The sequence below is a fragment of the Cydia pomonella genome, chromosome 3, assembly GCF_033807575.1.
Source record: "Cydia pomonella isolate Wapato2018A chromosome 3, ilCydPomo1, whole genome shotgun sequence".
Lineage (NCBI taxonomy): Eukaryota > Metazoa > Arthropoda > Insecta > Lepidoptera > Tortricidae > Cydia > Cydia pomonella.
Window position 1 is genome coordinate 19,793,176 of NC_084705.1, and position 27,534 is coordinate 19,820,709.

A 27,534-nucleotide genomic window follows, 5' to 3' on the forward strand; every position below is an offset into this window, starting at 1 on the left:
TATTTAAAATGAAGTACATTGTACTGACTCTATACATATTTACATTAATAATTAAGATTATATCACAGATAATAAGCACATTTAAGAAGACACCGGCCACTACATCTAAGACTATAGTCTTAACAGTAACCACACATATCACAAAGGCATAATAACACCAAATAGAAGTAGAAGAATAAGCAAATGAAGTACTTTCTGTCAACTTGTGAAGACCCAGGTACCTAAAGACAGAAACACATTTGAACAAGAGACACACAGAGGGTTAGTCACAAATATAAAAGCCGTAAGTATATACCTACGTAAACTTATGAGAAATATAATAAACCAAAAATTTATTTTATCTCAAATGGATAATTATTCATTGACTGGAAGAGTTCCTTATAGGGATAAGTTCGCCTTTGTACATTGCCAACATTCTGTTTTATTGTATCTTAACCTGTCTTGTGTACAATATGGTGTTAACATACATACATACTCACCAATATAGTAAAATCGCAGACAATTAGCAAACTATTGATCACATAAAATAATGAAATCGAAATTGGTTAGTGTACACGACGGTTTTAGTTTAGAGACGAGTACATGAAATAGAGATATGTTAATAGACACTTCTGCATAGAAAAAGAGTATTGGTTGTCTAGAATACTTCACTATTAGCTAGGTTTTTCTTATAATTTCGGAGAAACGCAGCTGTCTAAGTTTTTACGCAAAGTAATTTGATACAGATATACCCGGATAAAATTGGATGGAGGGTAAGATTAAATAGTAATTCGTTTAAAGTTAATCTCAAAGAACCCTAAAAATACATTTTAAATGTACAGAAAAACCCTAATTAGAAGTCTGTGCTAATTCTTTTGTGTACTTAATATAGTATATGTTGCTTTCTTTGTGGATCTTATTTTATTACTTTTATTCGTAAGTCATATGTCAGTTACTGTCAGTATGACTGTTACTGTACAGATCAATAGTTGTTACAGTTTTATTGTGGGTATATAGTTTTAATAATTTAACTCTCTTGCAAATCAATTTACATACAATTATATTTAATTTTTATAGTTTGTAGTATTCTATTTAATTTGTATAGCTTGTAGTTGCGCTCTCTCGGAATGGTTTCCACGGAAGACCAGTGTCGGGGTTCCTAAAGGTTCCTTGACATGAAGCTGAGTGGAGACCATTTCAGTGACGCTTTATAATGATATTATGTCAGTGCTATTAGTTAAGTTTAATTTAGTGTTTTTGAATAAAGCTTCTTCTATTCTATTCTATTCTATAAGATAGTATGATCGCAATTGCTACCAAAATAGTAGTTATTTTACATCACTAGCAATAAAATGTGTGATGCCATTTCATCCCGCCCCTCTTGCCATATTGTAGTAACCGATCAGTGGTGTCAGTCGTATGGTACGAACGTTAAAAAAAAGTGTAACAAAGTTGAAATTTAATGGAAAACACCGGATTTTTTCAACGTATGCAACTTATGTTGCTTGGTTTGGAGTTGAATTAGCAATTAGTCCGATCTTAGTCCAAGAAGGCTTATCGGTTTGGTGTCTTGAAAAAAATGTAATTCAACTTTGAGTGTAGTTAACTCCTAAACTATTTTATTAAGGGGTAGTAAGTGAATTAATAATAAAAGCTTGTTTTTTTCTTTATCATTTGCATTAAACATTCGGAGGTAAAAGTTAGTGAGAAATAAGTAATATTCTTTTTTGTGAGGCCCATTCGTTTCGCCGAAAAATAGTCCGGTCTTACCCGGGTATACCTTTTTAACAGCTTTCATTATTTAGGTACTAATCTTATAGCAATACATAAGATTGTTTGATCAGTTTGATAACAGTTTCACACGAATATACCTCATATAGATATTTTTTGTCCGAGATAATAAAATAATTGTTATATTTCCCTTTGTTATTAGTCACAAAAATCCATCTACCTCATTCGCTTCCCATTAATATTTTAATATGTTATAAACCTAAAATATTAATAAGAAATATAAATGCACGAGTAGTGTTAAAAATGTTATAGTACATATTAGATATTGCGCAATATGGGAGGTATGGACATATTGGACATAATAACGAGAGTCAATAGAAACACGATAAACCCGATGCGCGGAGCGTTATCAATCACTCGAGTTATCAATTTTCATATATAAGTAAATATAAAGCCACTATTTGCAATATGATTGTTAGATTACTTAAGAGTTATAACCACCTGATATTCAGAATCATCAGTCACAGTATCGTTAATTGCCTCGTCTTCAGTTGTCGTCCTATCAGCCATACTTGATACTCCGCCATTGGCAGATCCCTTTTCCGATTCTGTTGTACTTTTAATGTCATAAGAATATTCAGTTGTAGTGTCCGCTGATATCGAGTAATTAATTGCATTATCAAAAAATATCTGTACTGTGGTTTCATCTATGTTAGTGGAAACAGTCTCAGCGCTGTCTAAATTATTTTCTCTAATAGTAGTGTAATTAAATTCATAATCAAAAAATATCGGTGCCGTAGTTTCTTCTTGCTTGTAGGAATCTGTACTGGTATTTTTAGTGTCAATTTCGCTAACAGTAGAGTAATTAAAATCCTTATCCAAAATTTTGTTATCATTATCATACAACATGTCTATTGTAGTGGACATGAAATTGTGCTCCGTTACTAAACTGTCTTCTGTTATTGAGGTAATTTCTGCTGTAGTAGATTTAAAATCATAGTCCAAAGCAACACTTTCTTCAGTTGCTAGGGTATAATTATCTAATACTGTGTTTTTAGGTGGATAAAGGAAATTGAAAAGGGCACCTTTCTTTTTTAAATGATGTGTGGGCCTTTTTGTAGTTGAACCTAACTCATAGTCACTAATTTGTGTAAAAGTATCGTGGATTGGTGTGCCTTTCTTTCGATCCTTATTAACTTTCTTCATTGTCGCTTCTATTGCGTGTTTGTCGTAATTTTTGTGTATGTTTTCAATTAAACTTAAAACGATATCTAATAAAATATTATTTTCATTTTTAGCGTGAGTAGAGTCATTTGTACTATTCATTATTTCATCCTCAACATGGCTTTGACTTTTTTCTGAGTTGTCATTCATTTCTTCATTTTCAGAATCCACTTTCTGATTCTCATCATCCTTGGAATCACCAGTCATGAAAAACAATGGATTTTGTGTAATGAAATTATTTGGTTTCGTATCATTGCTAATATTATTTGATTCATCCCTTTTGTATGTCTGTTTTGTATATTTGGCTATTTCGGGTCCGAGGATATAGTCCAAGTAAGTTTTAAGCTTTTCACACTTTGTAACCGAATTAACGTCGTTAGAACTTCCCCATAGTATAAATCCGGAAGTGTGTGATTTATATATTGCTTTAAGTGCCGTTTTTAAGTCCACCTGAAAATATGTTTTGACACGATTAGGCAATGAAGCTGATTTTTTGTCACACTCATCCTTCTTATTGTTGAAAAAGCAGAGACAGGCCTTAAAAGGGACATTAAGACAAAACTACAGTTGAAAGCACAATGGTCGGCTATGGTTTTATATATAAGTTGATTAGCACTGAAAGGATTTAGTAAACACGTAGTTACCTCTGACATAAATCCGGCATCCCTGTACTTGAACCAAAAGTAGGGTAGTATAGGCAACCCCCGGCCTACTCGCACGCTCTCCGCCACCCTACCGCGTATGAGCCCTGCTAGTTGAGCTGAGCTCAAGTTCTTCGAACTGTACACGGAAGGGTAAAGCGCGGTACTCTCGGTCCAAAGCCAAGATATCCTGGAAATAAGACAACAATCTTGTAAACGTCAACAAACTGTGTCAGTGATGAAGGTAGTGACGAGCACTGTGTGCAAGTTTGTTTAGAGCTTCAGAGCATCGCTCATTCGGCCATTTTCCTTTTGTATGGTGTTGGAGCATGATTTTATTGATTTTAATCCTTTATTAGAGTATGACCCAGTAATAGCCAGTGATATGGTTTAAGGTCGCAGCAGGGAAACAAACTCTAACTCTCATTGTTTGAACTCGCGCTTAGCGAGGTCGTAGCGATACTATCGGATGAATACTTAGAATAAATTTAAAAGTGGGAAAATTACTGTGTTGGGTGAGACTTGAACTCACGGCCTCTAGATCGATACTCCAGCGCTCTGCCACCTGAGCAACCAAGACCTCATCCATAGGCAGCAAATTTTCCCACCATATGGGTCTAGGTTAATAGCACCGCTTGCAGACGTTTCTGCTTTAAAAAAATTAATTCAGATGAATACTACTCAAAAATACTCACTGATCATTTTCTTGCTGTACAATTGCGGGGCAGGTCTCCACTGGCTTGGAGCCCGCCATGTTGAAGCAGTACGGGAACCCATAGTATCCCCACTTGGCTTGCGGCCGCAGCAGGCGAGCAAGCGCCACGGTTGCCTGCATGAACTCACGTCCGGCGCGCTCGAAACGGCGCTTTGCCTGTAATTTGCAACAGGAGAATTCGTAAATTTAGCGCTAAATATTGTCGCTCTTTAAACTTTTGGTCGCTCCTTTGACTATAAGAATCTAGTTGAATACTATCGATGCTTAGAGTGCTTAGACGGTACGTAGGTATATTACTAGTATCTGAGTGTATTACATATATCATACGCGACGTTGATTATTTTAACACGCTTCATTTGTCCTTTGGACCGCATTACACATTTAATTAAAACTGTGTTGTTATAAGCACTAAAACGGGATGTTTCTTAATTGTTGTTTGATATAATTCTTGGTCAGTTGGTTACCTACGAGTTGAGTTTTAGCTAATTTAGATCGTACTCTAGCGGGAAAGAGCATTAGAGCTTATGACAGTCATAGCAGTGATGTTACTTAGTATCATTATCTATTTAATGTATACCTATCTACGAACTGGTTTGATTAGTTCGACCTAGAGGATGGCGAATAACTCTTTGTTGTCTTTTTATTCATTAGACTGAGATAGTTATGTGATATTATGGGCTATAGAAAGTATTACCACCACGAAAAATAATTGCTAAGGAACTAAATTATTATTATCAATGCGCCATTCTTTATTCTGTATGTGGGTTCATAATGCCATCGGAGCGTATTTAGTGAGAAGCGAAAAACCGGAAACTGTTCAGTTTATCCAAAACCTATAAAGTAACGGCCCAATACGAACAATACTAATACGATGTCGCACCAATACATTACTGATCTCTCAGTGGTAAAAGTGATGTTACTTCAAACAAAAACGTCACTTTTCACACTGTCAGATCGGTATCGTATCGGTGTGACATCTTATAAGCATTTTTCGAATTGAGTCGTAAGTTGAACACAAGATTGTACGAACATACAGGTGCACGAGAAGGTCGAGAAGTGAAAACATAGATTAAAATATTGTAAGCATGTTTTTTTTTAACAATTGGTCACAGGTCTTCTAATTTCCTTTTTTCTTATTTAGATATTGTTATGATTTAAATCTATAGAACAATAGATAAAGAGACAACGAACCAGTTCTTCGAATGTATTAAGACGTGTTTTGGCATCAACCCGATGGAATATGCCGATGAATAAAGTGCTGTGAGTGAATTAGGGCGCCCGTTTTGCAATCATAACATCATACCGACCGTAGCGATATATTTAGAGCGACAGTGATGAAATGTATATGGCTATAGAAAATTAAGAAATATAAAATTTTATGGTTTTATAGCCCAGTTAAAGAAGATAGCTAACATATACATGTATATTTACATAATGGCACTAAGTTATCGTTGTAACCTCATTTAATGGTGTTTGGAATCTAATGCAAGTTTAATCAAATGCTAAGTAGTAAAAACGATATAGTTTGAAAAATGTAGTTCAATTATATAGTAATGGATATTCCACAAAGGTAAAGATTCACTGTACGCAATCATTTTACAAAACTATTATTTACCTAATTTTTATGAGAGCCGACCCCACCTAAAGTGGGAAAAGGGAAAGAAGAAGAAGATTATTTACCTAATTTTTCCTAAATAAAAAGTTACTTTATTAACAAAAGTACTGAAATTTTGTAAATACCTACTTAACCCATTACCGCCCATTGTAATTTGTATACACCTGGCTACACCTGAGTTACGGCGTTTGATTAGATTTTCTATTGTAACTCTACTAAAAATGGTGGGTTCCCAAAAGTGGGCATAAGCGCTAATGGGTTAAGACAACAACACGACAAAACAGCTGCCACACATAATAAAATTGCACATTATCTACATACCAAATTAACGTTTATTTGTCTGATGGTATTTAATGGTTTCGTTACTAAAACTTTTTGTAACGAAAGAAATTTCTACTCAGATTGCTACTTTCCTACCATTTATTACATAGTTTACAAAATACCTTACCTCTCTCTCTATCATGCTCTTCGTCCACCAGGGATGCCGCTGTCTCTCTATTTGCAACGACAGGTTCCTGTACGGGGTCAGCACGCCCCAGGAGTTCTGGCGGAAAATGGGACGCCACGACTCGAAATCTATTATGCCGATTCCTGAAATTTAGGGGAAGGTCCTTGGAAATAAAGAATAGTCACAGTTTGGAATTGGGCTAAGGTTACTATAAAAACTGTCTAACGGAGATGTACAGTCGAGTTCATAAATATGTATACATTTTATTACCTTATCAAAGGATTAAGATGAAGAAATGTATACATATTTATGAACTCGACTATACGTTTGAGTGTTGTAAGTTTCGACAACCTCCGAAGTAGATGTATTGGAATTTTTTATGCAAATTTAATTCACGAACGCATTTTTTTTCGACGATATGTCTTGACAGATAAAAAACAAAGTAATTATTTTTTAATCGAGCACGTTTAAAAACATTGTAAATTTAATATTCGCCAGAGTAAACTAAAACATTGCGTGCCAAAAAAGTGAACATATAAAATGTTGACGATAATTTAATAGTGAGTACTCACCTTATACTTATTTGACTTTATTAACTACTAGTAGTACTTATGATCGGGTATATATCCAAAATTTGACATTCGTTCCTCTCGCATAATTACATACTTTTGATTTTAAGAAGCGAACAACATTTGTTTTTTTTTTTAAGCTTGAGAGATTCCAAGAATTCTTAGTGTCCTTCCCACATTTCTTAGTCAGTGTTTTTATTTGTTTCTTTGTTATCTCAACAATGTGCTAGACTTGTTGTTAAATCTAAACAAATAAAGCATCAATCGATAAGCATGCGTTCTTCGCTGAATCGATTGCTGCTCATATAGTGACTCAGAGCTGTACACCGAGACCTTCAATACTGAGATCGGTCAAGTGGTTTAGTTTTGTATGACATTGATATATATAAAACATAGGAGTGGCATGAAAAGGCGGTTGAAATACAAAAAAGGGAATGTTTTATTTTTAATTTTTAAGTGTCTACGTAATGTGTTGTTTATCTGTCAATTTGTCCTATACGATTTTATTATATTCACGCTGAAACTGACAATACCTATGCGTACCCACCTCAATATTACGGGCTGGTAATTATTGTTAAATGGTAATTATCTACAATTTTACATTAAGGTAAATATCTTTTGACCTAGTGTTTCTGACATTTTGGCAAGGGAATTCTAAAAATATACCTAGAATTAGAAGATTATATTATGTATTTCCAGCGTGGTAACACGATCGTTTACCTACTACTTGTTTCCCGTTATGTCATCACATAAATGGTTGCAGTGCCGGATTAAGACATTTTGGTGCCCTAAGCATTTCTAGACCATGGTGCCCCCTCATCAAGATTACATTAAATTTTCTTGGTAAATTGAATGACGTTTATTGCCGCATTACTTCTGAGAATAGAATTTTCAATCCGTCACATCATTTTATCACGGAAATTGACAGAACAGAGTAGGTAAGGTCAAGTGTAAGCAAATTCGAAGACCGTGCTTCGCATAAGTCCGGAGGCCAAGCCAACCATGGTCCAAGTGTAAGCGAAGACGTAAGACATAGGCAGTAAACGCGAATAAGTCTCGTTTTTATAAATAATAATGTGTCACAATTAGGCCAATACAATTAGATTTTTTCGACCTAAAAATACGTGTAATCCTAGTTTGCTCCATTCCAGGAGGTGTGCATAAATATTTCCTCTTTTTCAGTTTTTTTGCTTGTAAATCGAAAACGGTACGGCCGACGGAAAATTTGTTCTAATTACAAGTATTATTAAAATTGATATCTAAGGATCCGAAATGTAATTTAACTATGTTCTTGCAATAAAATATATTGATGGATTGATTGATTTAAGGTACCTCAATATACTGTATTCGTAGTACCTAAATTGTAAATTAGGTCGACATTTTTTATTTTTGGTAAAATCATGTTAATAATCCGAAAACGCTTTCTTACCAGTGTCTGATCCACCAAGTGCTATTGTAATTGATAGTGGGTTCCTTCTACATCAGGGGTGGCCAACTTGATTAGACCCAAGATCTCCTGTTTACCGAAATCCTGTGCGATCTACGTAATTGGTATTTCGTGAAACCTTAAATGAAATTGGTCTACGTATTTATATTTTTTGCCTTGCCACGATCGACTGGACTAACAGTCGCGATCGACCGGTCCCATCCAAAGGAAAAAATAATCTCCTAAGGATCCCAAAATGTATGCACACCTCCTGGGATAGAGCAAACTGGGATTACACGCATTTAGGACCAAATAAATGTATTAAAACAATTTCCAGCTTGCTGGGAATTAATTCCTCATAATATTTTTTTGGATCTAATTTGATTGGCCTAAATCGTGAAGGTGTTTTTAAAGGCAAAGTCTAAGGCTGAATGCGCGGAGCGTTCGATCAGCGCTTACGGATGAGGCCAAAGGTCGAGCTGGAAGAAAGCAAGGCTTGAATTTGACCAATGGCGAGGTATGAATAGCTGGACGTCCGCAGCGTCAGATCGCGGCGCGTTATCATATAATACAACTAATGGCGAGGTGTGAGCAAGGCAGCCCAGCTGCGAAAGAGGACAGCATGGATTTGGATCCATGGCCAAAGAAAGTGGGGCAGTTTGCAAAAAGTAGAAGGCCTGGCGTCGCATAAGACCTAACGCCGAACTGTAAAAGAGTGGCTTGAAATCGAACCTATGTAATCACGGTCCTCCTACTGCTCGGCCTTTGCCTTAACTCGAAAGCGCAACTTGATAAGATGCTTTTGTTTTTCGGCCTTCGCAGGGCCCTTTATTACACTTTGACAATTAGGTCGCAGGATCGCAGCTCTGCAGCAACTCGGCCTGGCCGACACATCTGGTGTGCAAGAGACCAAAATACGCTACAAAATCGGTAATCTACGTCGAGAAAATCGGTTGGCCACAAGCCCGACAGTAAGATTTTTTGGCCATGAGCTTTGATGGCCTCCGCGTAAGGTTGGAGATGTGCTTACGTGTACTCACTCTCTTACGACCCTTCGTTATTAGATGGGTACTTGCACACGTATCAAAAAGTTTCGTGTACATAAGTACTACACTACGAATGCGATGCTGATGCAGCCTGCGCGTTTTTTTTTCCTATGATTTTGGTGCCCCCCTAGACGTGGTGCCCTAAGCAAGTGCTTATTTTGCTTAATGGTTAATCCGGCACTGAATGGTTGTCATAAGTATGTAACCAATTGCGGCACAATTAGTTCTAATTCCGGAATCGAACCGGTGTCCGCTGACCTTGCCAGTGCTCTAATTGCAAGTGCAGACGTGATTTATGGATAACTACTCGAAGCTAATTCACAAAACAACTATTTGGCCAGTCCGTACTTCGTAGCATGTTGGCCCGTGATTCTATATAACTATGCGGAACCGGATTCCAGACGTAGGTACACTGGGTTGTCTGGCAGTAGTGCGCGCGGAAAACATCATGATGAGGTCCAGTCGTTGTTGAGACACGCGATTTTTTTAATGTACCCACAGCTGCATGCCTCCAGACGGGTGGGCTAGTGTAGCTACTAACTACGAACTGGATGCCAGAAGAAGGGCGCGGACGCGGCAGGTCAAGACGTGATTTGCAATATATTTTGATACTTTGTGCTGATTTGTAAAGTTAAGCTTATTAGTTAAAAATAGCGGCCGTTAAGGGTTTCAGGCATAAAACATTTAGGAACCATACTAAATTCACCTGCCACTACATATCTTCCACTAATATCACATAGATGTTTTATTTACATCTTAGATTTATTTACATCACAGTAACTAATAGTAGCGAAGTTGATTAATAAGTTTAATAACGTATTAAATAACGATTACAGATATTGAAGAATTTTACTTTGTGTTCACATTGCGGCATGCCAAATAACCTACATAAACAAACTAAAAAAAATATGGGCCATAAAAATAAAAATGTGAAAAGGCGGTGAATCCAGGTCGCAAGCGAAATTACAGGATAAAACGTCATTATTGTTTGTTTACAGTCGGCCGGTAAATGGATTACATAAACCATAGTCACACATCGACACAGTTAATTGACGATTCGTAAAAGTTACAACGTTGTATGTAAATCCCCATACCTACCATGTAAAGCTTCATACCAAATTTCAGCTTAGATTTTTCTGTTCTTTGTATCCTGGGCTCCATTCTAAATTTTCCCTTTCTAAGACATCGGGAAGTAGCCTTGAGGTTAGTGTCAATGAGTAGGTAAGTGTGTGCCCAATTCGTCGTATTTTAGGTATTTATTGAATCTAAAATATTAAAGCTAGATTGATGAAACTTAATGTCTTCCATATATTTATTAACTACATCTTATCCTGTGAAGTTGAGCTTCCCTGGTGTTATCTCAGACAAAGCTATGAGGATTTGAAAATGAGATGAAATGATTCGAGAAAAGATAGGTAGGTGTAAGTAGTGCCCCGCCTTTTTTATTTTATAAATAGGTAGGTAATCTGCAAATTTATTTGTACATTAAGCAAACAAGTCTTAGAGAGCTCACAAGTTATCGTTTTCACCCCTACATTGTATGTTAAGCGATTATTGTTTCTGTTAAAGTACCCATCGGAGATATTGATGAGTTTAATAAATAGTATGTGATTATGAGTCCTATTGTTACTCGCAATAAACTTTTTTTTTATTAATCAGAACCCCTAGTGTAAATTTATTCGAAAGCGTGACGTGACGTACGCGTTTGCGTTAAGACTATTTTTGTATGGGATTTAGAAACAGCGCGCCAATCGAGACGTTATGGAAACTCAAAATCCCATACAAAATGAGACTTAACGCAAATGCGTACGTCACGTCACGATATCGAATAAATTTACAATAGGGGTACTGATTTGATAAATTTAATTAACTTATTCCGTATTCTATATTCTCTTTTATTTCATCTTATATACTACCTACATTTCATTAATTATATATATATACGAGTATATGGACCTAGCCCCAAACTAAGCAAAGCTTGCACTATGGGTACCAAGGCGACGATATACATACGCATATAGATAAATAAATACATAGTTATATGTCACCCATGACTCAGGCACAAATATATGTGTTCATCACACAAATACCTTTACCGGTATTCGAACCCGGGACCACTAAAATTTATTGCGCAAATAAAGAAAAATCTACAAATTTATAAACCAATGTTTTTTTTATGAATAATGGGTTAGAGTATTTACCCGGCAGTGACATTTCTGTACAGTATATATTCTGTAGCCTGCACTTGACCATCTCGGGTTGCATAACACCATTCAGCAATGGAAGCACTTTGCTTGTTTGTAAATAGACTTGTTTATACATGTTAATAAATAGGTAACTACTATTAAAGTAGCCTATAGTTAGGTACGTATCGACTGCTGTCTATCTTTGGAACTTTGGGGAACAGATAGCTTGGAGGATTTAACAACTGAAGACGCCTTGTCTGTAATTTTCTGTGCAAAACAGTCTACCGATTTGTGCGTGGGAGGGGCACGTCAAATGTATACATTTGATATGTGTACGTAACGTACAAATAGCCATGTCAGATAAACGTCAGTCCATACCATACATATGACCATTGGCTGAGGTTTTCGACAGAGGGGTAAGCTCTTAAAGGCGACTCCAGTTGTTAAATCCTCCAAGCTATCTGTTTCCCAAGACAGATAGGTAACGATACAAGTTGTTTATGAGAACTCACCGCTGAAATCAGGGTCCGGTATGGCCTGGTCCAGCACGTACCGGAAGGCGGTGAGGTGTTCGTCTAGATCCCCCTCCTGGGGCACCCCGCCGTTACGGGTCCTCAGCTTTCCGCTGCTCTCCTCCTTCAGAATCGCGGGGAAGAGGCCGGGGTCGTACAGAATTGTGATCTTTGAAGAAAAAGTTAAAAGAATCGATTACTTTGAAGTTCTTTGTTGGCAATTCTATATGCATCATAAACTCGCTTTTCATTTATTATTGGTATTTTAATTGCCATTCTATTTGACTACGAGTATGATGTTTTTGTTAAGTGCTTGCACATTTTTTGCTTTGCTTTAAATTATGTAATGGCTAATCTCACAATCTCTAGAGATGATTTGTGTGATAAACCAGATCTAACTATTTTTTTAGAAACTATTAAAGTTTACTTATTCAAAAATGACATAGTATATTGCTTAAAAATTTAAGATTTATTATTCGGTTCATATGTAGTATTTGACTTCATTATTTATCTAGATGTTTACCTGCTCTCCCTGAAAAGTATCATTCTGATTCTGTATAATTCCGTACTTTTCGAACAGTTTTTCGAAAACGACCTTCTTGGATTTGCACTGGAAGGTGGGCACGTTCCAGTATACTTGAAACGGCCTGATTTCTCGGACGGGCGTGTCTGATGGCCGTTCTATTACGTAGTAGTTACTGAAAGAAGTAATAGTTAATTGTTTTGACAACTTTCACTAATCTAACAGTACCTTAATATTCATAATTCTTGATTTAATCTAAATGTGTAACAGTACCTTAATATTCATAACTCTTGACTTAATCTAAATGTCTAAATCAAATGTCTTTAGTGTTGTGTTTGACAAATTCAGTTGCAGCTTGTAGAGTCAACATTAAAACGAACGTATCAAACTATGCGTCAAAAGTACCTACCATTCTCTAATAACTCAACAAAAAGAGATGTCTCTATAATATCTAGAAGAATTAGACTGTGGCAGATACTCTTGAACGCCAATGTAATGTGCTGTGGCGTTAAATAAATGTATTTTCTTTCTTTCTTTTTGTCTTTCACATTGTAGAGATTTATCACTACTAATAATTGAGGGTGGCACTGGTAAATACTTTTGGCGCGTTGTTTCATCAGCTACTTTTGATGCTGACCGTACTTGGGAACAGTGAAAAATCAAGTATGTGTGAACTGAAACTTGAGTGAGGTGAGCTATGTGGATTTGAAATTCTATCGCTGCTACGCTGCAAGCTGTGCGCGTGCTTTGCATAACTACCAAGGCACTTAAAACTATTATTCTCGTCCAGGATTATAAATTATTATTCTCTCTTTATTTCTGAACGGCATGGTATTTACGACATAAAATTTCCATTGTGTAGGTCGGAATCAGGGCTTACTAAATATGTTGACGGGCCGCACAAATACTTTCAATTATTTGCTCCGAAATACGGCTAAGTATTATCGTTTAAATGGTTAGGTACGTACAGTCACGTCTGAAAATATCGATACGAAAAATGTGCCTAAAATATGTATACACTACCTTAATATATGGGCAATAAAGTCGTGTATACATATTTTTGGCACTTTTTTCGTATCGATATTTTCAGACGTGACCGTACAACCAATATCCATCAAGTAAAATGTACTTTCAAAATACTTCAACGTGAATTAGGAGCGACTTTTTGTTTGTCTGTTGCCTACACCAATATTCATTTCAATCCTTTTTAGGGTTCCGTAGCCAAATGGCAAAAAACGGAACCCTTATGGATTCGTTACGTCTATCTGTCTGTCCGTCCGTATGTCACAGACACTTTTTTCCGAAACTATGAGAACTATACTGTTGAAACTTGGTAACTAGATGTATTCTGTGAACCGCATTAAGATTTTCACACAAAAATAGAAAAAAAAACCAGTAAATTTTGGGGGTAAGGGCTTCAAAAATGATATTGAAGTTTCTAATATCATTTATTTTCTAAACTGAACTGTTTGCGCGAGAGACACTTCCAAAGTGGTAAAATGTGTGCCCCCCCCTGCAACTTCTGAAATAAGAGAATGATAAAACCAAAAAAAAATGATGTACATGGATGGATGGTGTCATTGACATGCAAACTTCCACCGAAAATTGGTTTGAACGAGATCTAGTTAAGTAGTTTTTTTTAATACGTCATAAATGGTACGGAACCCTTCATGGGCGAGTCCGACTCGCACTTGGCCGCTTTTTATTGTGTTCGTTGATCATTTACTGCAAGCGTGGGCTTAGTTTTTTAAGTTACAAAAAGTGAGTTGGAAATTTTTGTTATAGTGCTCTTTTATTTAATATAAATTTAATCTCTATACGAACATTTAATTTAATGTCTGAATTATAAAACAAATAGGTAGTGTGAAGGAGCTTTTGTGCTGGAATCCTACATTGACCTAATCAGGGACATGTATCAAGACGTTACCAAAAGCTTCTCATTGAGAGTTGGGGTGCGTCAATTTCCAAGGTTCCACGCTTAGCCGAATATTGCTTAACGTAACGTCACGAGGAAACGTTAGCAGCCGGTACCGTGGAACATCCTATATGCGGATGATGTTGCCCTGATATCTGAATCAGCAGAAGACTTGCAAAACAATTTCAATCTCTGGGCCGATGCTCTACAAACAAAAACCCTTAAAATCAGCCAGAGCACATGGCCTGCATATTGCCCACGGTGGAACAATTTAAATATCTTAGGTCTGTTATAAGCAACAATGGAAAAATCACATAGGACTAATACCGTACGCCTAAAATGGCGAAAACTCACTGGTGTGATGTGTGATACTCACTGGTGTGATAAACGAAAAAAAAAAAACAAAATAGGGAAGCATTCACAAAACTGCCATAAGACCTGCAGTACTTTACGGCTCGTGCTGGGCGACGATCAGGTGCCACCTAAACAAACTTCACATCACAGCGATGGGAAAACTGTGTTGGTCTGCAGGAGTCACTCTGCTGGATAAGATTAGAAACCAGTACATCAGGGGCAGTTTCAAATTCGCACCGATAACAGATAAAATTGTTGAGAAACGTCTACGGTAGTACGGGCACATTCAGATACGAACTCCTGAACATATGGTCAATGTAGCCTTAGCGATGCCTAAAACCACCACCTTGGTTATCGACAGTGGAGAAAAGTCTGAGAGAGCAAGGGATAAATGTCGCACACCTAGCACTAAACCGTGCAGAGTGGAAGAAGAGGACAGGGAGGGATCACCCACCACCCTAAGTAAATGGGATAAGGTCTGGAAAGAAGAAGAAGAGATTAATTTACCAAAAAGAGTGACTTTCACAAGAAGGTAGATTTATTTTAGATAAATAGATGTGTACACACTTTGACTACCTACAAAATTGCTTAAAATACTTTTCAAAACAAATATTCTGTATCTGTCTGGTTAACATTGGGTTAGTCATAGTCAGTTCAGTTATATGCCTTCTTATATAATAAAATGATCGATTAATAAAGCGTAAGTTTAGTGTTTAGTGCAGAATGGGGTGGTATAGAGTGGTATTTTTGTTTCCTATATATCCTGTGCTTGTCATGTCTCGAGACAGATTAAAAACTTGTCCTTGGCCAGCTTACCATTTTCATGGTATATTAGAGACACCGATATAACCAAGGATATGTCTTTGTTGTCTTTTATGCAACCTTATAATAGTATAAACAAATCTGCAGCAAACAGCTGCAGACGTGTAACCCGACAGACTTTTAGCCTTATTGCGAACCGGCTATTCAGTTCCGGACATGTGACCTTGCAGATTCACGTACCGGTGGACAAATGCATTATGACAAACGTGCGGAATTTGTTGTAAATATACAACACATTCAGACCAGATACCGCGTACGAAGCGCGTACGATATGCATGAGTGTACTCGTATGACAGATATGCGTAGCGATTGCTGTTAGTAAAATGCATGTACTTTCTGATGCCAACAGCGCAACTTAAAACGCATCCTAAAAGGAGAATACTCCTGAGACATGTCTTCTTGCTACTCCAGTCTATTTCTTTGCTACTGTTGTGAATCACACATATTAGGAGTACCTAGACAAAACTGTATTGGAACTATTGACAAGATAAAATTAATAACTAATGCCCTAAATTTACTCAGCCCGGCGTCCAGTCCTTGGACCGGTTGTAATTGTAGCCGATAGCACCTCCTAGTTTTCATGTATCAAGCTCATGAATGCAAGCACTATTATATTCACGCGAGCTGGGTGAAATTTTGAAAAAGTTGAAGAAATGTAATAGTTTTCTACCGTAAAATTTTCGTTTTTCAACGCTTGTAAGTTTTTATCAAAATTAGTGCTTCCCAAGCAATTTTTTTTACAGTTTGTAGAATAATCGATGAATAAAATGATGAAAACATTGCGAAATAAAGGGGAAAACCTACCTGGTGAACTTAGGCTTTGAGTCTTTACATCAAAATGGCTAGTGGCAAATACGTTCCAAAGTTGGCACTGACAACTGTGGCAATGTTCAAATATACGTGGTATTTATGTGGTGGTGGTATACCTACACATGGTATTTTAGTTGTTAGACGCAGGTCCATCGCACCAAATTGTATGTAATTATAGAACAACATTGACATTAACACCATATGTGCGGGTCATTGCCTTCTTACATCATACCTATTGTACGAGTTTGCGGGACGAGACGTTACGTAATATGTACTGATTGTTTATTTATTTACTCAAACTAAGGATGGAAATGGAACCCATATTTAAGTAACATTTAGCAGTAATAAAAAGTAAATATGAGGATATTTTCTTTTGTCGTTGTTTTTTTTTTTTCAGTAACGCATAATAGAAAAAAAAAAAATATTATTATAAATAAACAAAAAACCCGACACAATTTTTACCCGACTGCCAAAGGGAGGAGCTTTGGCAGTCGAGTAAAAATTGTGTGCGAATTTCCGTACAAATTTATAGGTAGGTACATCTGTATTTTTTATGATTTAATTACAAATATCATATTTACGATTTTACTTGCCGAATTCCATAGTTCTAGGTAAACAGAAAGTCTAACAATAAATTTAGATTCCCTTGATAGTGCCGAAATATACGTGCCGTATCTTTTTTAGCACGTCAACTTGGAAATTTGATTTTTTCACAGCTTCAAGGGACTGTAGACCTGAGTATATGGTTTTAATTTTAACTCGATCCCTCTAGACTTTCCGGAGATAAAGGGTTTTGACAGACGGAAAAAAAGTGATCCTATAAGGGTTCCGTTTTTAGGGTTCCGTAGCCAAATGGCAAAAAACGGAACCCTTATAGATTCGTCATGTCCGTCTGTCTGTCCGATTATGTGACCGCCACTTTTTTCCGAAACTATAAGAGCTATACTGTTCAAACTTGGTAAGTAGATGTATTCTATGAACCGCATTAGGATTTTTACACAAAAATAGAAAACAAAACAATAAATTTTGGGGGTTCCCCATACTTAGAACTGAAACTCAAAAAATCTTTTTTCATCAAACCCATACGTGTGGGGTATCTATGGATAGGTCTTCAAAAATGATATTTAGGTTCCTAATATCATTTTTTTCTAAATTGCATAGTTTGCGCGAGAGACACTTCCAAAGTGAAAAAATGTGTCCCCCCCCCCCCCTGTAACTTCTAAAATAACAGAATGAAAAATCTAAAAATAATATATGATATACATACATTGCCATGCAAACTTCCACCGAAAATTGGTTTTAACGAGATCTAGTGAGTAGTTTTTTTAATACGTCATAAAAATTAAAAAAATTTTTTTTTTTCATCAAACCCATACGTGTGGGGTATCTATGGATAGGTCTTCAAAAATGAACCAAATTTCAAGATTCTGAGTTCACGGGAAATACTCTGTAGGTTTTGATTCCCTTACGAGTGTCGAAAATTTGCGGCATAAACGGCTGTATCTTTTGTTTGCGTTGGCTTAGAAGTTTGATATTTTCACAGCTCCAAGGGACAGTAGACCTGAGTATTTGATATAAATTCCAGCTTGATACCTCCACGCGTTCTTGAAAAAGGGTCTTGACAGGCAGACAGACGGACGGACAACAAAGTGATCCTATAAGGGTTCCGTTTTTTCCTTTCGAGGTACGGAAGACGGAACCCTAAAAAGATGAGTGTGTCTACCAACAGTTCAGGACTGACATAAATGCTATGGAGAACGTAACTTACTTTCTACGCATCTTGCTCGTACTTGCATATAAGTGCGAGCGAGATGTATAGAAAGTTAATTGTCTCGATAGCGTATAAAGACTGTATCGTTTATTTATTATAAATACAGATAAAACCTGGTCTAACTGTTGACTTGTTTATTATTTTGTATTACTATGTTCTTAGGGTATGATCTGTGGGTATTTTTACGCCATATCTGATATAAGAAGGTGTTGGCGACAAGCCCGCCGCCGCATCGAGTTAACTCCACAGCAACAGCGATGACGTCCACCGTCACGTCACCGGACCGGTTAGCCAGCGACGGGGACCGGGGCCGGTCCGCGGGGGGACGGTCAGAATCGAACTTACGGCTCGCGGAACGCACACATATCGCGTCGCGCCAAAAATAATTATAAATACCTCTGTAATTACCAGTAATTAAATTAGTGTATACAGTCCGCTATAGTTTTATTCAGCAGTCTAGATATCCTAGATTCAACATACTACACGAATTAGGCACTAGACGCAACAGAAGGTTTTATATATTTTTTATTTTATTTAGGGACTTTACGATGATTTCAATATCGTCTAGCAAATATATTTCGGACAAACCTATATCGAGCTTAATTTGACACTATTTCACTGACTCCTTGGTGTGATTTAAAGAAACAAAAGTTTAATATGCTGCCAAAACAAGTGTCCTCTTCATGATTGCTCAATTGAGCATCTACAGAATAAATGTGGTGAATTTTTATTTTTACATGAAAACAGTTTTTCACGCAACATTTTTGATTACCGAGAATTTCTGATGCAAGCGAAATGAGAGAGACAGCTAAAAGAATCAGCTAAAAACCAAAGCCTATCGGACATTCATGGCGATGAACCATCGCTAGAGCTGGTCGATGGAAACGCTTCATTATAGTTATATTGGATGTCAAAGTCAGAGTTGTCGTAAGTTTAAAAAGAAATATAATAAAATTATAATAAAATTATAATATGCCATTTTCTCTAAAAGGCCACCATGAGAGATCCAAAACTTTTTTCAAACTAAAACAAATAGACTATGCCCAGATGTTTCGCTTTAATTTGATTTACAAGGGGGCAAAGTTGTTGTTTAACCTCTCGTGCTAATATTGATACCCGAGCAAGCGAATGATTCGTCAGTGGTTCAAAATGTGGAATCTTGAGCGTTCCGAGGGCTTAAAGGCATAAGGGTTAAACAAAATTTGTTTGTCACCGAATAAAACACAACATTTTTTACCACACCAACGCAAGAAAAACTGGCTGTGAAATATCAAACAAAATCAAACCAAATCAATTCAAAATGAATGTTGATATTAAATATTTATCATTCAAAATCATCATTTATAAGGCAATTCTACCAGCCAACATAAGGAAACAACTCAACATTTGCATTTGATTACTTTGCCACACATGTGGATAAAACGCAAAGTTTTGTTCTTAAAATGTATTATGAACTGGTGTGGTGAAATAGTTATCTACATTACAAGGGGGTAAAGTTGTTATTTAACCCCTTGTGCTACTACTTATACCCGAGCGAGCGAAAGATTCCAAAATCAAACCTCGAGAATACCGCACTCGTTCACTCGTTATCCTAAAACCTAACCCGTTGCGTTGGTCCTAAAAGTGGACTATTAAACGTAGCGAGGGTTTCAAAGCACGAGGTTTAAATAAACTTTGCTAACGAGTGAAATACAAAAATGTTCACCACATCAACGCGAGGAAAATACTATTACTAAATTAAATATTTATCATTCAAAATATTGACTTAACATGTTAATTCTATCAGCCAGAATAAGAAAGCAGCTCAAAATTTGTATCAAATTACTTAGTCGCTCTTGTGAATAGAAGGCAACTTTCTCATCAGTTATGAATAAAGAAATCCTTTACGAGCTGGTGTGGTATTATACAATACATTTTATGTATAGTATATCATATTAATGGAGTCGAATGAGATATGTTAAGTAATTACATTGAATTTACGTAATTATTTTGCTTGACAACAACTATTTTACTATAATATAGTGTAATTATATAAATTATTTGATTGTTTGTAACGACATACCATGTAATGCTTTATGGTGAATAAATGAATTGAAATGAACTGAAACAATTCATAAAATGTTTGTTTATTATTTATTTTGCTAAATAAATAATAAAATAAGTAGATGGAAAGAGAAAACTACCAAGATGTTTTTTTACATGCTCTGTAGTAGCGATGTTAGAGAATTCTTGGTGATGCACTTTATATTTATTATTGAATCTTGTCTTGCATAATTACCAGCGCGAACGCTAACTCGCTTTAACTGGGATAACTCGAGTAACTCCAGGCAACTCGTAACTTCATCAACGGATTTACGAGATAACCGACTCTGGCAAACAAGTTGGCCGACGACCCAGTTTCAGGGACCGATACAACTATTTACAGTTGACAAATATTTGCCTTTCTGCAGGTGGCCTTAAATCGTAACATTATCAATAACGCTGAAAAAGTGTGTCTCAACTCACAAGCAGTTTTATTGTCGGCATTTTTTTTGTTACTAACCTACCTATGTAACTGTTTGTATGGGTTAAAGTTCAATTTAACCTACTTCCCGGTTACCAATGAAGTTGAAAATTTCACTTGTTCTCCGTTGCATGTACCTAAATGTAAGTTTTATTTTTGGTACATTTTTTATCTCTGACTGTACTTTTCTTTCAACAGGCAACTAACACTCATTAAGTCAATTCTAACTAAGCCAAACACATAGTTTGCGTTGTTTTATCATTGAGTACCTTCTGTGTCCGTCATCAGATCAACTCGATGGTCATAATCATCAACTTACATATGTATGTGAAGTTATTTAGCTAGCAAGATTTGACCTGAACATAGATAAACACATTGCGTGTTTATTATTATTACTCACACTTATAATGTACTTGCAACTTTTTTCTTTTTTTTTTCTTTTGTGACCTACATAATTACATATAGGTATACCTAAAATGCGATTTGTACTTTGCCAACCTTTCATGGAATTTTAAAACCACTCGAAGTTACCTACGAGAAATACATATATTATTTATTTCTCGTTATTCGGGGTTATTCGCGGATGGTCTAAAACGCAAAATGACTAGTGTAATATTTTGCCTATATCACTTTTAGTCTACATCGGGAACGGTCTAGAACGCAAACTGCCTACATCATTTTCGTCGTTTTATATAATATTTAATTTAATCAATTCTTAATACCGACCGAAAAAATCTCTTCTGTTACCAAAAGATAAAAATAGTATAGAATAGCCAAAATGACAATCGTAAAAATATGGGCTCACACACCTTACTCAAAAATATATCCCATAGCTCTTATGTCGGCGAGATAATAACTATGGGACATATTGTTGAGTAATTTGCATGCGTCTATATTTTTACACTTGCCTATACATAGACAAACGCCAAACGAAAAAAAAAACGTATCTGGATGACATATGCTACGAAAAGTCATACATTATTGATTCTTGGCTAGACCCCTTGGAGTCTAATCTTAGATTTCGCCGAAACCTAATAGATTCTAACAAAATAACGTTACTTTTTCTATGAAATTCCATTGCGGGGGAAAACGGTTTCCACTAACTAATTTTTAACAAATCATTTTGATTTTGATGTCGATCGCTTCGGCAAAATATATTCGAGGTTTATAGGTATCGAATTAAAAAAAAATACTTGTGGTTTCGCAGAAAAGGAAAACTAATTTTTTCATTATGTCAATAACATACTAAAAATCATGGAGAATGAGAAATATTTAGGAGTGGGAAAAAGTTTTTTCTTTTTTTATAGAAGAGTACGTGCTATTCCCTCTTAAAAAAATAGGGTATTTTTTCATCAATGCCTGTAATTTATGGGACAACAGAAAACAAATTGAGAACCTACTTATATTACATATACCTGTCTAAACATGTCTTGATCTGTCTATTTCTGACCCTATAGTAAACGTTACACAGTTTCCAAGCATTCCACGGTTAGATAATGATCAAGTGAATGATAGCATAAAAATTCCAGCGCCCGATAAAATACTTGAAAAACAGCACTGAAATAAGTTTGTAAACAAACATTGTGTAAAAAGGTCAGTCGGTCATTAGGTAATTAATTGTTTTACACTGATGTTGTCTTACAATCCTTACTTCCATGTCCTGCCTCTTCCTTTCATATTTTTTATCTAAATTACAAATAAATCGACTTTGAATATATAACTCAACATATAACATAATATACATTCCAGACCACCATAGTCCGCATAATACAATAAAACCCCATGGAGTCTCATATCAGATAGTTGACCTCCGTTTACGACTTGCCCTTAATCCTGTCCACATATCTAGTCTGCGTATTTCAGGGCTAGGCCACTATTATTTATAACCCTCATTGTCTGAGAATTCGCCATAACCCATAGCATTTAGTATTTTAACAAAGGATTAAAACGAACAACATGACACGCAATTTAATGTTTTTTTTTTTATACCGTGGGCACTATTGTCATGTAGTCTGGCCTTTTTTTAGCTGCATTAAAAAAGGAAGTGGTTCTTAATTCTATCGAATACATTATTTTCATCACACTTGTTCATAAACGGTGTGATTGTATGCCAGTATACTGAGATGGAATGTGCTATATTTTTTGAAGAGCACAATTTTCAATCGTGGCTGAATGCCGGATAAGTCTGTTCTGTGCCTTCTGTGACAATATGGCGAACGAATGTTTGCAATGTCACCGTATTTAAGAATTAATTTGCTTAAAGTGTAGTTATACAATAAATACGAACTAGTGGTACAAGAATTCCAAACTCGTGTTATTTAGCCCTCGCCTTCGGCTTCGGGTTTAAAATTAACACTTGTTCTTAAATTCTTCTTTACCGTCCTTAATACACAATGTAGGTACTATTTGTTACTCCTAAATTCACTATTGCATGCCGATTTAAGATTTATATACATATTGGTGTTATTTTTATAAAAACTCAAATATGACTATGGAACCTGACGTTTAGGGTACTCTTCAAATGACATGATCATCATTCACCTGTTGTCCCGCGATTTTGTCACAGCTCACTTATATAGTGCTAGGGTCCAATTGTGCATTCAATATATTTACTGATTATATTGCACGTCGCAGCAAATAAAAAAAAACTATAACCTGTTCGCGTATACACAGGGCAATCATGTTAATCATATCATTTATGTTAATAGTTAGGTATATCAATATTATTGAAAAAATACATTATCATATTTTCGTTTTTACAAACATGACGTCGGGTGAGAATACGTTGTGTCATACGCCACGTACCTACATTAGTTTGCAACAAAAAATAAAACTGTACTAAGCACCATTCTACTTATTATACTTAGCTAGATATGTATAGACGTTTAAATATCGATATTTGTACTAGTATGGTGCTATTCAGGCATTTGTAAGGCGCTATTGATACGAAAATGGCATTTTTTCGTCATTCTATGGTAGTATTTAAATTGTTATAGCGATGTCGATATTTTTATGCCACATTCAACATTTGTATGATCAAATGTTGCCATACAAATGTCGAAAAAAAAATGTTTTTAGACATCTTTCGACATTATGTACCCGATTTACGTATTTATTAATCACAATATTCTGACACCACATTGTCAACTGTTATTATGAGGGAACACATTTTTATGTCAATTGTATATCAATAAAGAAGAGCCCATACAAATGTAGTAGTTACTGTAGCAAAATGCGTCGTTCAAGAAAATTAACTGTTCATCAATCAAAAATTGCGTCCACTACCGTTGGAGATCGAATCCTAAGTACTATTGTGTCGTTAATTAAATTTAATGGTAAATAAATAAACAAACCAAATTTAGGACGGTATTCCGGTCCTTGAGTCATAACAAAAACTGCCGCTCGACAACAACAAAAACGCTTTCCTGTTTTTAATGAATAACGCTTTAATTTTTATAAACAGTTAAGTCAATACTCTAATTACTCCCTTATAAGTATTTGATAATAATGCGTTGCCTATGCCCAAAGTTATGATTATTTTGGTGTGCCAAGCCGCACGTGGGACACGAGATACAGCGGTAGATTTCGCTATTTTTAGATTTTGCAATTCGATTTTTATAACAAACAATGCATATTTAAGAAACAAAAGTACATTGTTTTTGCACGCCTTCAATTAAAGTATGAGATAAAAGCTGGTTATGTAACAAAACTTACAAAACAAAAATAAAAATCGTAATTCCCCAGGAAAATTATGAAATTTATGAGTTTTCCGGACAGCGAGGGTAACCTTCTTATCTATCTGCCTAGATATACCTGTGTGTAAAAAATGTTGTATGTTATTTTTACTGGCAAAAACGATAATTTCATGTCATTAATTTTAAACAAAATATTTCGTTTTATATCGTTTGTCCTTTCGGTGCAAGTACAGAAACATGGCCAATTGCCATAGTTTTTAGTCTGCCCAGTTAAAATTAAGCTATTTCCAGTTTTTGAGAGGTTAAGAGCCTGAAAAACTTAAGTAAGATCAGCGATTCAAATCAGAAAACGACTACTTTCTCGTGACTATTGCTCCAAACATCTAAAAAGTTTTATGAGAGCAGCTGGAAGAAATCCCTCAAAGGGATAGGTAAGTAATGCGTTTCTACTATAGGTACCTTTTGTCTGGTTTCGTGTAGTATTTTTACTTGCCTACAATCGATATCCGGCAGGTACTCATACTTATAGTCTGTAGAGATTGTGTTACGTATAAATTCTAATTTAAATTGTGCCGTTCTGAGAATATTACGCAGGACATGATATTATCGTTAGTTTTGTAATTACGTACCAGAGTTACATACTCGGATACTTCAGTTTATAACCTGGTTCTCTGAAGCAAATCTCATTCCGCATAATTTCCGCATGTCTATAAATTGAAACTAATTGAGCATAGGAATTTGTCGCCCGTTGCTAACATACCAAACAATATCAATCTTTCTAATACAAGTTTTTATTTAACTTGCAATGTATGTATGTAAATTGTACCTATGTAACTATGTTTGTACGGGTCAAATCTTGCAAGTTAAATTTGACTTACTTCTAAGTTTTCAAAGAAGCTGGAAATTTGAACACATATGTAAGTTGGCTGACAATGCAATATTATGGTACCATCGAGAAGATGGATACAGACGGATAGATAGATGGAGACAGGAGATAGCCATAGGAACTCTCTGATAAATCAACGCAACCTAATTGTGTTTGGGGTTGTTAGAATGGTTTCGATGAGTATTAGTGCCTGTTGAAAAAAAGTAGTGAACAATAAAAGCTTGTATCAACAATGAAAGGCTTGACAAAAACTTATTATTTTAAATTATTAATAAAATGCATATTTAAATCGCTTCTAAGTTAAGTGGTATATCAGCAATTCTCTACCAATCATTAAAATACAGTAGCCGCTGTGTAAAGATATTTTTCGCGCCTTTCTACTAAATCTTTTCACACATTTTTTGACATCCATAAGAGAAAGCTACGTGTGTTGTAAATTACCCATTGCCAAATCCATTGTAAGTAAATTGTTTCCTCTGTATGAATGAACTCAACACACAATATCGCTATGCTAACCAGTAACCAGCCATGCAAAAATATACCTTTACTACGTGAGCTAAGCTCTTCATTAAGTGCCTTAAATAACGAAAACACGACGTCAAAACATTTCGGTCAGTTTTGTTTACTTTTATCTGTAGCCAGCGTAAACTGATTTTAATAAGAAGCTAAAGAAAATTCGACCCTTTGTAGCTAGGGATTTGAGTTATAAGTAGATGAGAAGGACTTAACTTGGTCTATGTTTAAAATCAATCATGTTCGTAGTTGCTTGGCAACGTTTGTATATCATCAATGTGACATTGATTTAAAATTATGCACTCAAATATCACTTGCATTTCTTGTTTTTCACCTTAAATATGAAATAGTATGCATGTATGTATATACTTTATTGTACATAGAAATAAAATAAAAAACACGAAAGACATAGTTACAGAGTAAATTAAATACAACAAAGGCGAACTTATCCCTGTATGAGATCTCTTCCAGTTAACCTTTGAGGAATAGTTTACGTATTTCCTATGTTTTGAATGGGTACATGATGGACATTTAAGTTCTAAATAAGATTTTTTTTTCACTACAGGGCTAGTAAGATGTTTAAGATACTAATCTAGCTACGTACGTACCAGAGAAAAATGTTCTCAAATATTAAGTCACTGGATATTGTGTGGTAACGGTACGGTTTTTGTTTATACTTAATAGTCGTCTTCGACTTCCTTGTGTCAGTGACTTGCCCCGTTATAAATGTACCTATTGGTAAGATGCCAAGAGAATACATTAAGGTAGCTCTTTTTTTATTCCTTAAATAAATAAAACATATTTACTCACCCAGACTTATCACATCTAACTGCACAACCGGCAAAAATTAAAAACACAAATAACTTCATTATTAAATTATTAAAGAATCACTTAATATTACATTTAATTATCTAACTAAACGTTTTTTTTAAATTATTTAAAACAACACAATGAGTCCTCCAAAACATCCCCTTAAATGAATCTAAATATTTTCTTTAAGTTTCCCGCCAAGTTTTGACGTTTAGTTGGATGCGTTCGTCTGCCATGCGCGCTCACTTCGATGTGTGGTGTATGACACTTTCAATAAGGACTAATGTAGCTGCTTGCTCAAACCCGCATACTCAAAGAGTTGTGTTTTTTTTGTGCCACGCGCTCTGTATATTTTTTGTTTGTTTAGTGATAAAGCCTTTTGAATGGCGCCTTAGGAATTTAAAACGTAAGAATAGAGTTGAAAAGACTACGAGGTGTGATTCCTTAACTTCTTACACGTAATTATTGTTATCGAGCCATTTTATAGGTACTTGCGATATAATTTAGTCCTGTTAACCATAACGAAAACTTTCATAAGTAATTAATACACAAAATGTATATAAATAGCCTTGAATAGTAAACGTCTTACTTAAAAGAAAGTGATAGACATTGGTTCTAAAGTGTTCCTAAATATATGAAAAATAACACACGAAGAAATATCAAAGAACTGTCATTACGCGGACAAAGATATAAATCCACGGCAAAATAATATTAAAATCAGTCTGAAATATTAAATATTTAAAATACTACTTCGGTACTAAAGCGGTTCTGATATCGTAAAGTGTCAGACTAAATTAAGCTTTTAAGAGTTCAAGAAATAATTTATGGTTAATTATGGCT

At 35.5% G+C, this 27,534-nt stretch overlaps 1 protein-coding gene across 1 annotated transcript; it reads right to left on the reverse strand.

Moving 5' to 3' along the window:
- LOC133516232 (hyaluronidase-2-like) lies at nt 1–26,978 on the reverse strand. The gene is made up of 8 exons (XM_061849049.1): nt 26,695–26,978; nt 12,616–12,790; nt 12,093–12,261; nt 6,354–6,496; nt 4,271–4,446; nt 3,579–3,765; nt 2,212–3,384; nt 1–221 (listed from the first exon to the last, which is right to left on the reverse strand). Exons 1-8 carry the CDS (start codon nt 26,751–26,753, stop codon nt 120–122), a joined length of 2,184 nt encoding a protein of 727 aa, XP_061705033.1. The 5' UTR covers nt 26,754–26,978; the 3' UTR covers nt 1–119.
- Between the last annotated feature and the right edge of the window lie 556 nt (nt 26,979–27,534).

Bases quoted from the DNA above. Each gene is read 5' to 3' on its own strand.
- LOC133516232 (XM_061849049.1), bottom strand. From the start codon at position 26,753: ATGAAGTTATTTGTGTTTTTAATTTTTGCCGGTTGTGCAGTTAGATGT. The intron at 12,791-26,694 runs GTGAGTAAATAT...TACTTCTTTCAG, and splicing joins GTTAGATGTGATAAGTCTGG to TAACTACTACGTAATAGAAC. The intron at 3,385-3,578 runs GTAACTACGTGT...ACATATTTTCAG, and splicing joins ATGCCGGATTTATGTCAGAG to GTGGACTTAAAAACGGCACT.